The sequence below is a fragment of the Anser cygnoides genome, chromosome 2 (genome assembly GCF_040182565.1).
Source record: "Anser cygnoides isolate HZ-2024a breed goose chromosome 2, Taihu_goose_T2T_genome, whole genome shotgun sequence".
Lineage (NCBI taxonomy): Eukaryota > Metazoa > Chordata > Aves > Anseriformes > Anatidae > Anser > Anser cygnoides.
Genome location: NC_089874.1, coordinates 149,929,550 through 149,943,698, shown reverse-complemented (window position 1 = coordinate 149,943,698; position 14,149 = coordinate 149,929,550). Strand labels below are relative to the sequence as shown.

The 14,149-nt window shown below is 36.2% G+C and overlaps 1 protein-coding gene across 3 annotated transcripts in view; it reads left to right on the top strand.

The window, feature by feature from the left end:
* Positions 1–14,149, top strand: part of TAF2 (TATA-box binding protein associated factor 2) — a 58,560-nt gene that overhangs the window by 9,853 nt on the left and 34,558 nt on the right. For 2 of the 3 annotated variants that reach the window (XM_013185031.3, XM_013185032.3), the window contains exons 4-11: positions 1,345–1,463; positions 2,756–2,897; positions 3,263–3,494; positions 4,264–4,448; positions 5,028–5,141; positions 6,468–6,567; positions 8,178–8,263; positions 12,809–12,944. In XM_013185031.3, the coding sequence (XP_013040485.1) occupies positions 1,345–1,463; positions 2,756–2,897; positions 3,263–3,494; positions 4,264–4,448; positions 5,028–5,141; positions 6,468–6,567; positions 8,178–8,263; positions 12,809–12,944 (1,114 nt within the window). The remainder of the gene's footprint in view (positions 1–1,344; positions 1,464–2,755; positions 2,898–3,262; positions 3,495–4,263; positions 4,449–5,027; positions 5,142–6,467; positions 6,568–8,177; positions 8,264–12,808; positions 12,945–14,149) is intronic. The other variant, XM_048071331.2, reaches the window with a different exon arrangement.

The following is a 14,149-nucleotide window of genomic DNA, read 5'->3' as shown; positions in this document are numbered from 1 at the left end:
CTGGAACCGTAATGAAAGTTACAGCAAGTTCAACCTTGTGTTTTTAAAACTTGTTGGTGTTACACTGTATAATACCCTATCTTTAGGTGCACTTCAGCTATGAAAAAAGAAATCATGGCTATATATTAAAACTTGTGATTTGGGTGTTTCTGTATTAACATGCTCCCATTTACTATTAATGTCCTATTTTCAGCAGCTTCCAAGCAAAGTAGACAAGTTTAGTGCTCCTGACATTCCCAGTCTTGGTCGTGGTGCCAGGGAATGTGTGCGCTATTATTGCCAAAGATCAAGAATTGCATGAAAATATGTTCTCAATATATTTCAGTACTTAGCTACATTTTTCAGATGGGGAAGGCTGGGAATATAAGCGTGGCATTTGACTTACCTAGACTTCTAGGATGATCCTGGCATAGTTAATTACCCTTCATTCTTCCAAGTAAGGTACTGTAATTTGGGTTGAACGCTGTTTTCTCTGTGGGTGGTGAACAGAGAGTGGTTAGATGAAAGAAAGTAAAATCCTGAAATGAGATCATGTCTGCTCTGCGTGGACTTCAGATTCCAAGGAAGGATGGAGCCCACAGCCACAAGTTAATTCACTCTATTGTGGTGCAGCAATGCCGCAGATAGCATTATGCTCGATTGCAGCTCTGCCCCCACAGTTGCCGGTTTCTCCCGTGGTACACAGCTAAATGCTCAGGATTCTTCTGAAAGGAAAGGTGATGAGTAACTGAAACACTTTCACCTCGGGTAGAAATCTTCAAACTTTTGAAGGACTGTGTTTACGAGGGGATTAGAGTTAAGATAGATGTCATACCTGTGTTTTACAGAGTTTAAAAATCCATTTTGAAAGAGTATGAAAGTTGTAGCATAAAGATGCAAAAGCAAGGTCATTACTGAACTTGATGGTGGATCTTCCAGTATCTGAGTATAATTATAATAATAATAAGATAGCATTCTGCTTGTATCAGCTACGACAGTGGACACATCCATTTTCCTGCTCATTTCAATAGAAAACAGTTCGAAGTCACAACTGAGGTAATGGTATTACTTTGGAATGAGACGTGCAGTCACTTAACAGCTAATCGTCACTTAAACAGCTGCAGCCTGACTACAGCAATTTATGTCTGCATCCTAAATACATGAATGAGTGTAACTTTTTAAAAATTGTTTCTGGGGGCTAAAAGATGCTTTTCCTTCTACCCCCTGCTCCTTTAAAAACAGAACAAAATACTTGATTAAACATGCACCATGAAATTCCATATAGAAATCATATCACTTTAAAAGTTGTGGGGTTTTTTTGTAGCTCAGCGTATACTTTAAGAATTAAATGGCTATTTCTGACAGGAGGAACCTCAACTATTTTTCCAATGCCTACGCTGCCGCAGTCAGTGCTGTGGACCCAGATGCTGGAAACGGCGAACTCTGCATTAAGGTTCCCTCGGAGTTGTGGAAACATGTTGATGGTAAAGTAAAGAGACCATATAGCAAAAGCTTAACTTTAAGATGCCACAGAACTGTTAGCTGTGAGTTTCCATAGGAAGATACTAGATTTAAATAAATAGAAATAGCATTACATTATTTTATGAGATGGTGATTACTGTTTTCTTTTTCCTCACACATCTTTCCAGCTGAAGACTGAAAAATACCTTCATGCTTCTTGGTAGTATGGAGAAATATTTGCAACACCCTTTACAAACAAACTGGGGTGGTCGTGAGCTCAAAAGTATACATGAGGATGTGGGCATAATGGAGTAAATTGGGTGCTAAATTATAACCATTTAAAGCTGCTTACAATATATGTGAGTCAACAAAGAAAATAATTTACAAGGATCTGTCTGCTTACATGTTGTTTATAAAGCTATGTTACTTTCAAGAATGGTTGTTTTAAGATTGATTCCATAGTGACAAGGAGATGACTTTATAAACTGAAATACTAGATCCCAGAACAACTGTTCTAACAAGTCACTCTCCAGTTAATTTCTTGTGTTCATTTTCTTACGTGGCTTTATCTGTTTCTCCTGTTGATTTCTGGGAAATGGAGGAAAAATCAACTGTCACGAAGCTGCATCGCGCAGTGTTGTCAGTTGCATCTTACTGGGAAAGACGCTTGTCAGTTTAGTTTTTGTTTGTTTCTGTTGTGTTACTTGCAAGCCTAGAAGGGTATATTCAACAGGTATAGTTTTTCTTTCCCAAGTTTGAATGTTAAAATATGGTGAGACTTGTTGGCTAAATTTCACCATATACTTGAATTTCTTTTCTTGCCAGTCTATTCATAGGTGAGATTTCTGTGAAACTAAACCAAAGCAAAGACACTTCAGTTACAGGAAAAGCTTTAACAATAATAAGAGGTTTTAAGAGACTGCAAATGACAATAACACATCTTTTAAGAATGTGCCTGTTATGTGCAGTTTTTGTAAAGAATTCTTTCAGCAAGGTACAAATGAGATCATGGTAAGGGTGTAATAACTGTATAAAGATTCTTTACTATCCAGGAATAGGGAGATTAAGTGTAAATCCAATTGCTGTTTTTATCAATTAATAAAAATTCTCATAAATTCAAATTCTGTAAGTTAAGCCTAAGAGGTCTCAGTTTTGTAAGGTCTTCTTTTCTGCTTTGTAAAGTGAACCTGTACGCCCATGAGAATGAAGTAAACACATCATCTTGAAATACCAATAGGCTAAAACTGAATGATTATTCTGAAATAACTTTCATGTAAGTTATGTATTTACTCTAATTTCTGTCTTGGTGCTGCAGAGTTAAAAGTCCTAAAGGTGCATATAAACTTTTCTCTGGACCAGCCAAAAGGAGGTCTTCATTTTGTGGTACCTAATATGGAGGGCAGCATGGCAGAAAGAGGTGCTCATGTCTTCTCATGTGGTTATCAAAATTCTACAAGGTAAGAACACTGTCTTTGAATGCCAGACTACATTTCCTATTTAATCTCAAAGCGTAGAAAATACAATTTCCCTGAGTTCTTGTAATGTTGAACATTCAAAAACTTGTGCTTGAAAGGAGTTCACCAGTGTGAAATAGCATCTAATGATTAGTAGTAATTAGGATTTCTAGTCATTATAGCTCAGCAGGAGGTAGTGGCAAGGAAATTTGCAGTGCTCTGTAAAGTCAGTAATACATACTGCCATGTAGTGGGAGTATGTCAGCATTCACAGTGTTTAAGGATGTAGTTTGGAAACTGAGAGAAAAATCATCTGTGCAATAGAAGCATAATTGTTAACCATTTTTCCCCCATCCTGATTTCCCTAGGTTTTGGTTTCCTTGTGTTGATTCATATTCTGAGTTGTGTACCTGGAAACTTGAGTATACTGTGGATGCTGCAATGGTGGCCGTTTCAAACGGAGATTTGGTGGAAACTGTATATACCCACGATATGAGAAAGAAGACTTTTCATTACATGCTGGCTATTCCAACTGCAGCTTCTAACATCTCCCTGGCCATAGGACCTTTTGAAATACTTGTTGATCCGTACATGCATGAGGTAATTATCTTCAGACAGGTCTGCTTTTTTTGTAAAGAGCTAGTTACTATTTTGATGTTGATACCTGTGTATATTGATCAAATATGGGTATGTCTAGATATTGTCTCTGTCTGTACAAATATATAGTAAAACTTGTCTCATAATGCCTGTATTTAAATTTTTCCAAAGTAAAGCCTTTGAATGGGTACTAATTCCACTTATGCCTGAATTCATCGGGCTGATTTAGTTGGAGTTGTTAACAACATATATCTCAAAATAGGTTTAAATCCATCCTGTTGACAGTAGATGAAAATAAATTCTACAAGGTTAACTAATCTTCTCAACGAAGTTGGACACAGGGTTTGCGTTTGTACCCGATCGTTGCCATAATGTTGAAGTCCAGTGACTTAAATTTACAGCTGTAGTTTCAGATTGGGTAGGGATGGACCTGGGAGGTTACCAGGCTGGCATAAAGACTCCCCTTTTGAAAGCATGATAGGAAAATACTCGGAAATAGTTACGCTTTATTTGATCCAAAGGCAAACATTAGATTTTTGTCGTCAGTCGTGGTATTCTGTTAAATTTTACTGGTGGGAAATGCTCGTTTGTGAAAGATAATAGCTGTTTTTAAAAAAAAAAAATCAGTCATCACATCAGTTATCACAGCTTGAAAATACTGTTGTCTGCTAGATTTGTGGCAGCTGTGTTTTTGCTTATTTTTCTATTGCATAACAAACTTGATATTTATGAATATATTCATTGATCCCATACCAAATTTTTTCCTTTGTAGGTGACTCACTTTTGCTTACCACAACTACTCCCATTGCTCAAACACACCACATCATACCTTCATGAGGTATTTGAATTTTACGAGGAGATTCTTACCTGCCGCTATCCGTACTCCTGCTTCAAGACTGTTTTTATTGATGAAGCATATGTTGAAGTAGCTGCTTATGCATCCATGAGTATTTTCAGGTTAGTATTTGAGAAAATCACACTTTCTAAATCCATGGGCTTAGAAACTCTAGGTCCAAGACTGTTGAGAAATAGCTGATGCTCCTTTTACTTTTATAGCCTGAGTTTTGGGCTCCCTAGTTTGAAAAAGCTGGGTTTTGTTGACATTACAAGCTTTTAACACCATTTCCAATTACACATATTATAGGGAAGTTGGATTTGAATCTTAAATTGGCGGAGGTTTTCTTTCTGAACACCGTGCATGAAATATTTGAGATTGACCTAAGTGCAGATGTTCAATAATGTTTTTGTTTTCCTTCAGCTGAGGGAAGGTACCATGAACCCAAAAGAGTTTCACCAGCTCAGTTACTTTGACTCTACAGAAAAAGTTGTGTATATATATGCAAATAGCACGAGATCTGTCTAGATAAAGGTTATTAAATAAAGATGTTAATATCTCCTTGGAAAGCTAGTGAAAGAATTATTTTATTTGTTTTGGCTCTTAAAATAAGGTCTTTGTTTTGCTGTTGGTTTGGTTTTTTTTTTTTTTATTTTGAGCTTGTGCTCATATTGTGTTACTCTCTTTTTATGGCGGTCCAGCACAAATCTCTTGCACAGCGCAATGATTATAGATGAAACTCCACTGACGAGGAGGTGCTTAGCACAGGCCCTGGCCCAGCAGTTTTTTGGATGTTTTATATCCAGAATGTCCTGGTAAGTACTTTACTTTTGTACTCTCTAGAAAATGGGGGAGAATTAGGAAACTGAAACTTTAATTTGCATTTTGTATTTTAGCAGAAGAATAAGTGGAAAAACTAGCTGTAGAAGAAAAGGAAGAGTAATAAAACCAGCTCAATAAATGAAAATCCAAGAGGATGAGGGGTTTTTGTTTTTATTTTTATTTGAAAGAGGAATATGAGATATAGGTTCAAAAGACTGTAGTGGTTGAACATGTCTTCTCTCAGAGGTTATTGTTACTGACTGTGGTAGTGTGCTATGCCACCTGTAAATTTATAGAGGAGACTCTTGTATCATCAGTGAATTTCTGTCAGATACTTTGGATGAAGAAATGTAACCTGCACAGGAAGTACTTGTTGAGCAGAGAAGTAATAAATAATGGAGAAGTACAGGAGAGGGGAATACAGGAAGTAGTGCCAAAGGGACAAATTCACTGGGTTGGTAAACTCCCTGTAACTCCATCCCTCAGAAGATCACCCACAGTTGTCTCATGTAATTCTGATCAGTATTTATTTTGAAGTCTTTTGCATACACTTTATATTTCAGGCACAAGGGACTTACGACTTTTTTGTGGCAAAAGTGTATGTTCCAGAATATTCTTGGCTTTTTAAAAATAAAAACTAAAGTTAATTGATACTTACACTAGTAGAATTTTTCTTGCTCTGATGCTTATTACCAGTCTGTAACCATGGTCAAGACAGTTTTGTCTCTTGACTCCCTTTTGTGTCCTTCTGTTTACCTTCCTCATCATTATGGATGTTCATATACCTCATCAGATGACCTACCTGTCATTTTTATGCTTCAGATTCTAGGTCATGTTCATGGTCTGGTTTTTCCCGTGTTTTTCTCTCTTTTAAAGAAGTATTTAAAGAGGTAATTAAATGAGTGTCCACCAGATTGTGAGATATGTACTTTGTCCACTTGCTCTCCAAACGTTCTCCATTGCATTGATATGGTTATAAAGAAATTAAGATAATCGTGCTAATCATGTAGATTAACAGTTGTTTTAACTTTCGTATCTATCCACTTCTACCATGTTTCTATTTCAGTTGAAATAGTTTGCTTTTATGTTTTAATCTGGGCTTCTGTGGTACAAGTTCAGTTTTCACTGGCTCTTCAGTTTTATCGGTCCCACCTAGGTGCCAAGTTACATAAATGGGTTCACAGCTCATCAGACCTCTATTGACTTAGAGAAGTTATATAACTTGCTGAAACTTGTGGCTTTTTTGAGCTGGTCAGAAATACCATCCCTTACAAAATACCTTCTGAAGTGCCACAATTCATGCTGCTTTCTTATTATAGGTCAGATGAATGGGTGCTGAAGGGAATCTCTGGTTATATTTATGGCCTTTGGATGAAAAAAACCTTTGGCGTTAATGAATATCGCCACTGGATTAAACAGGTAATAACAGTAACATTTTCTGTACATTTCAGACATTTCAAATCAAAGATGGAATATGAAAACAGAACATAACATAGTTTTGCGTTACAATCTAAAGATACTGTAACAAAACTTAGAGCTAAAATATTTTTACTACTTGCTGCAAGGAGAAACACCGAACATATTAGCCAAAATATGTTTCCATGACTGGCTTACCAATAATAATTTTCATTGTCTCTGCAGTTAGGTTTCCTATTTTTCGTTTGATTTTTGCTCAAAGACAGAAAAGGTCAAAAGAAAAAGAATACTTTTTTTAGCACTCACAGTAGAATATGGGATTCATGAAGAGGTCTGTTTGGTGAATTAATGTTGCTATACTGTGATGGCCTTTCTTATACCTCAGAACAGCTCTGATGTTAGCGTGGATCAGGTATCTTTTTAGCCTCATTTAAGTCCTAGCTTTATAATAGGCTTTTGATGTCTGTGGTGACAGTTCCTTATTTCCATTAAGATTTTTGTTTTCCATTGAGAGTCAGCTGTCTTGAAAAAGAAAGTTCTGCCTATAGCTTACATTTCTAAATGTAAAGCAGTGAGATAGGGACTTATTAGCCATAATGGCAGCGAGTCCTCATTCTTTGTCAGTGACATTCATTCGTAGAAAGATCTTCCTCTTCTTTCTCTTGTCACGTTTTCTTGCTGTCCTTCTTTTCCAAATTAGAGTCCTAACCCCATGGGCTTCATTTACCTACCTTACTCACACAGGGACCAAGTATGCTATCCTTATCTAAGACGTTTATCTCAGTCCTGTGTTGCGTGTGCTATAGAGAACAACAAAACTGGATGTCTTAGAGTCTAGTGCTGCATTCAGGGATGTTTCTGAGTATTAATTGCTCATGTTCTTTCCCTGTGGGTTAAGTGCTTCCACGTAGAACTGAGAGGTGCTGCTGTCACAGCCTCCCATCCCGCTTTGAACATAATATTTCATATGAAAGGGTGCCAGTTGATACAAATCAATACATACAAAAATGTCAACACTTGGGAACTCTTTGTCCAACATCAGGTTGCAGTCAGACAACAATTCACTCTCCCTGTGCTAAAACCGACCCGATTCGATCCAAAAGCCATGCTGACTGTTGGACGATAGTGAGCCCATGCAAACATCCTGCCGTGAAGTGTGCTTGTTAACATGGGCACAGCAGCACACAAATTCAGACACAGAGCCTGCTTCTGTCTGCCGTGGACATAGTTCAGGGTGAGGTGAGCTTTTATACGTTGCAGTCTCCTGCGTTGGTATAGCCAGTACTACTTTGCACTGCAAGTAAATGGTGAACACTTAACTTCCATTGGTCAGAGGAAACTTCCTTAGTGAGCAGTAATATTCTTTAGGTATGTTATAGTTAAATACTGTTGTGTGTTGACCCCCTTTCCAGACCCAGAACAAGTATTAATTGCTAATTTCTACTATTTTATTATTGCTTGCCATGCTGAGGAAGATCTCTGATTTTAAAATACTAGTTTGCGTTTGTAAAAACGTTTCTTTTTGAGGTATGGCTTGAACAATGATGTTAAGTTTTCAACTAATTTCTGTACTTTCCAAAATTATTCTCACTTACGTATGTTGTACTTTTTAGGAGTTAGATCAAATAGTGGCGTACGAACTGAAGACTGGTGGAGTTCTGCTGCATCCAATATTCGGAGGAGGAAAAGAGAAAGACAAGTATGTTTATTTAAGCAGCAAGTCATTACAGGGTATGTTTTTATGGGGCCGTTAATATATGCCTTGGGTGTGTTGTGCGGCATAAGGCCAAAGGCTGAAGAACTGCAGCTGCCCAAGGCATCTATTACCAGTCTCATAAAGTACATCTTGAGTATATTGGGTCACTGTTGTTTTATTTTTCTTTTGCTTTAAATCCTGAAGGGAATAAAGTACAATGAATGTTTTTAATACTGTTACGAAACTACTTTTTAGTAAGAGGATGAGAGTGAAGATGGAGCCAGAATTTTGGCCTGAGCTATTTATAGCGTGGTTAGTAATTTTTAGGCTTTTTAAGGTATTATCAGTTTTCTTTTTCTTTGCTGTTTTTGTGTCCACTGTCAGTTACTACCTTGCAATCTTGCACGAAATTTGTCTTATCAATTGGGGGGAAAAAAGTATTAGATCAGTTGTCTATGAAGCACCACTGATAACTGTGAAGTGGCTGAGTTGGTATTTTCATTAGGAACTGTAGCTTCAGTAGTGCTAGCTTAGGAATATTCTCCTTACCTGTTTTGTGGTACTCCTGTACTACCCACTCAATAGCGTTGGTCAAAATTGGAAATTTTGGAGATTGGAAAGCACTACCAGAAGCCAGATCAGTAAGTTGGTCCAGGTGTCAGTGACACATTTTTGTCATGTTTTCCTTATCTTGGATAAATTAATCTAGTTGTGACACAGCCTTACAAACAGGTGCTCTTTGGAAACCCATGAGCAGCATGTGCAAAACAGGTTGAGAAAGTGCAGATGGAGTGGGAGAATCTATCAGCTCAAGTTCTTACTGCAGCAGAAGCCCCCCTGTTATGAAAATCTGACCTAAATTGTCTGCAGCAGTGGTTCTCTTACTTTTGAGTACAAATCCTGTTGTGGTTTTTTTTCAATTCAAAATGAAAACTCTGCATTTAAGATTGAACCAAGTATACAGATAACCCACTTAAATACGAGTAATGATCTGGTTTAGGAGGGAGTAAAAAGAAGAAAATGTTTTTTCAAATCAGGAATAGGAGACGTTGGCCAGTTTCCCAGCCAGGTGAATCCTCAACAACTGCTCGTGATGGATTTTGATTTAGTTCACTGTCCTTTTTCAAAGCCGTGAAGCAGACAAGTACCTAGGTGGTCTTGTTGCATATACCTCTGAAAAGCAAGTCACAGCTAATAGCATCAATTTTAGGTATCACATTGGTCATGATGTCCCTTTTTTCTTTCTTTTTCTTAAGGAAAATGTGGGGTAATGAGTTAGGTCTTGGCAGTCTTTTTAATTGGCAGCGTTACAATTTGGCAGCATATTCCCTCACAGAGAAACTAAATCTAGACTAATAGGATCAGAATAAACTAGGGAAAACGGCTACATTAATATAAATGCACTATAAGAAAAGTTACTTTGTAAGTGTTAATTTTAATATTTAATTGTATTTAAACTAGAACTGGAGCCAAATAATGGACCAATTCCTGTTTAATCCCCTTAAATGTATGTTTCCTCTGTGTGATGTATCATTAGACATTGTCTTCCCATGTGTATTTTGCTGCTTCTCTCTATTATGGCTTGATAATCGTAACATCACTTAAATATAAATTACAACTTGCTGTTTCTTATAGATTGCAAAGTTTCCTTGTACATAAATTAAATATGTGTTCCTGACTCTGGGGAATGGTTCGTATTCTGGGAGGATATTTTCATAATGGTGATGTTTAGAGCATTTTTCTTTAACATATATTTTGCATTTCTTCGTTCTGGTTGTTATGATAAGGTTTCCTGCCAAGCATATTTGCATTAAAGTAGTCCCAATTCGTAATAATATGAAGAAAAATTAGGTTGGATAATAATCTAATTTTCACCTGAATTAAAATACGGAAAGAAATCATTGGAAAAAAAGTAACTTTTCAGATGAATTAATTTGTGTACAGAACAGCTATCACAAATTCTTTGTTTATATATGTACTGCAATACAAACGCTGCTCTCTAGAGTTTGATTTTTTGAGGAAAAAATCCCGGAGCCTGGGAAAATGAAGGAACGGAAATTGCAGGTTAACTGCTGAATGGGTTGAAGCTTCAAAGTGAAGTGTTGTGCTTGTTACCTCTTCATTTTGTGTTCTTGCATTTTTGGTTTTCTTCAGTCTTTGATTGTGGTGGTACCACCCTGCTGTAAAAAAATTAGAAGCCTCAAGAAGTGTATGTAGATGTATTTCAAGTGGAAGAAGCAGATTGACAGGTTTGCACTGAATGGCTGGATTGTGCTCAAGAGCATGAGGGTTATAAATTTCCATGGAAGAGCTACTAGCTCACTTTTCACTTTGACAAAGGTCCTAGGCCCATATTGCTAATTTGAATTCTTATTTCTTGCCAATCCAGTAACAGCTTTAAAAGTCTAACAGTTAAAGAAAAATACAATGGGAAGAAATGTATTAAAACTGAATGAACTACAAAACGCAGCTCTCAAATGCAATCAACCTGGTCTCGTTTGATTTGCAGTTAAATAATGTAACCAGTGCCGAAATCAATCAACGCTTAGTGAATTTAAGAAGGCCAAGAATGTGGCTCCTGGCTTGGTTATAATTTTTAAGAAAAGAATTTTACCAAAGTCAATCAAGTGTATAATTTGAAGCTGGATAAATAGTTTTATACTGAGACCAAATTATTATATAATGTCTGAGCCACAACCTCAGTTCCATTCTTGCATTTCAGTTTCATGGCTGCTAACCCTTCCTTACCCTAGAATACAGAAGTGTCCAAAATAACAGGACAGTTTTGATAAGGGAGACTTCAGTAATTGCTAACCAACAAGAAACAGCAAGTAGTAAAGTTAAGTATGTTCTCATCCATATAGTCAGTATACCTGAAAAGGATATTGCTTAAATTTAGAAAATCTTTTCTTTTTGTATCATAAGATGTTTATAGAGATGTTCATGAGTAAAGTTAAGGGAATCTCCCAGTAAATAAAAGAATAAGAAAAGAATGCTGAGGTGTTATGGCTATCTTGGTCCTTGCTGTCTTCTGAAATCTTAAGAATTGCAGACAAGAAACCAGGTACTGGTCTTTTTTGTTGTTTAGAAAGCTTCCTAATGCCATACGCCTTCCAAGTGCATGGAAAGGCTAGTCAAAAATATTTTTTAATAGGTCTGTGAACTTTCTGGAAGATACATCTCTTTCTGAGACAGCTGGCATAAAAGATCAGGATTATACCTCTTGTCTTTGATAGTCACAATTCAGGAATTATTTCATTCTGTCTTGCAGTGTCTTCTAAAGTCTTTGGACAAATCTCTTGCCTCATCCATCTTGAAATGGTTCAGTTAGGTTATCTATAACTGAGAATCCCAGGAAAATCCTATTTTGAACCCTGGAGTTTTATGTGGTTGGTGTTTGCTATGGCACAGTGGCTAATTTGTCATTCTACACCAACCCTAATAAAATGAGTCTGGATTTCTGTTTCTTAAGAAGTTGGCCTGACATGGTGTGGGCCCTTTTTTTTTTTTTAAGGTATTTGTTATTAGTTCATGGGAAAAAAAATAATCAAGTGTGAAGAAGAAAAGAAGAACTAAAAGAAAAAAACAAAGCACAACACAATACAGTTTCCACAGCCCTGGTTCATCACTAAAATAAACTCAGAATTATCTTCTCAAATAATTGAAAAAGGGCAAAAAGGTCTTATTTTTCTAGGGAGACGCAGTATTAAAGTTACTTTTCTATTTTGAAACTGGGCTGAAGTTTGGAAAGTTCATGTTCTGAAGTGTGAAACTTTAATTTTATAGTGCATCAAAATTAGGTCATATGGTGCTTTACTGCTGTACAGCCACTAAAGGTATCCAGAAATTAGTCCTGTTTGAAAAAAATTTCAGGTTGTCTGTGTCTGTCTTCTGATGTGGAATGAAATTAGACTGTTTTAAATGTTTTGCTTATAGACACAAAGGGTATGTGTGAAGGAGTGCCACAGGAAGTTATGGAAATAGTGTGGCATTGGTAGCATGATGCTCTGCATAGTCTGCCTTGATGTGATAGCTAATTTAGAAGGCATCTATTTGCCAAACTATTGAAAGCATAAATTTGCTAACTAAAATTAAATGTGATGACTCAGGGGAATTGATCGTGAAGGTCTTTTTTTAATCTTAAAACTCCTACTTTCTTTAATTGCAAAAGTTATTTGCTTAAATGTAAAATATTAACTATGTACAAGCACTTAAAAGTGGAAGTGGAGCAGGGAGCATGCAATTTGAGTAATTTCCAAACTCAAGTCATAGATTCCCTTCTCTTTTTTTCACTGCTACCAGTCTTTTCGAGAAGTTACTGTGCAGACGTATTACTGTCATTATTCTCTATACAGTACTTGCCGTATTCCAGCTATGTGCACCCCAGTAACCTTTGTGCGTGGTCATTTGAAATGTCATAATTTACATCTTTAAAGCAGTAGAAGAGGTCCTAATGCTGGTGTGCCTATAATCTTAGTTGTTAAGTTATATTTTGGTTTTCATTCCATAAAATGCAAAACAATTTTTTTTTTTATTTTTATTTTTCAGCCCTGCATCACACTTACACTTTTCTATCAAACACCCTCATACACTGTCCTGGGAGTATTATACAATGTTCCAGTGTAAAGCACATCTTGTTATGAGACTGATTGAGAACAGGATCAGCATGGAGTTCATGTTACAGGTAGGTAATTAAATGTTTATGTGGCATATAGACAGCTTTATATTATTTGCAAATAGAAATTTGCAATTTCTATTCATAAAATGGAGTTAAGAAAGAGCAAATGAGCTTTTCATAGGATTCCATTTATGTTTTAAGTAGTAGTTTAAACATCGTGGAACAAACATAAAATGTTGATCATTGCGTTAGGATAAGGTTAGCTGTTATTGTTAAACATAACTAGTAATGTTTTTATATACGCCTTATTCTTTGTAATATTAGGCTGTTTCATTGCTTTGAGTAAATGACTGGTTATCAACACTGAGAACCTGTTTTACTAGTAGTTTTGCTGCCATAACTAGTGTCACCATGAGCTAATGTAGTCAGATATTAATAATGAAAGTAAAGAGAATCTGGCTTCTGTTCTTTCCACTGCATGACATTTTCAGTGCTAGAGGGAGCATAGATCTTTATATTAGAAGAAACAGTTGAATTGGAGATTGCAGAAGTTTAATATTTCAAAATAAAATGACAGAATTGTAGTTTTTTTAAATGTTTTGTGACATGCCTTAAAAAGATAGGGTGCTATAAAGAAACACCAAACTAGAAACTAGGTGATACTTCTTCCTTTCAGCATCAGATTCCTGGTTTTTAAAGATAACATGTATGTGGATGTGCTAAAACTTACAAGCAGCTGCTGTCAGGTTGAAAATACAGCAGATTTAAAGCTTCCATTAAATAAATTTTAATTATTCTTTGCATTTTTTTAAAGGGATAGCTAGAAAGGTAAACAGAGAACCTCATGACTTCTGTTTCTAAAAAGCGGATTTATTTAGTGATCTGTTTTACTATAGTTAATTTTAAAGCTTATGGACTTATAAGGGATTTTGTGTAAGACTATGGTAAGGAAGTATGCGAAGTGTTGGCTTAAGTTAGAAAAGAAAAGAAAGGGTATACTTGTAACTCCTAAAAAGCTGGTTATTTGAAAAAGCTCAGGTAAAAAGAAGTGATTTTAAAGTACTTTGCTAACCTCTGCGTTTTATAATTTGGTAAATAAAGGCCACATGCACTTTCAGTGACTAACTTCATAAATTGCTTGGTTTTTGAAGCGTAGTTCATTAGAGATGCATAGAACTGGAAAATGGCTACAAAAAATGTTTTGGTACGCTTTATGTTCATCTCTATTTGTGAAAAAGCTGCCTAAGTTCTACCTGCAGCCATTATGAGCA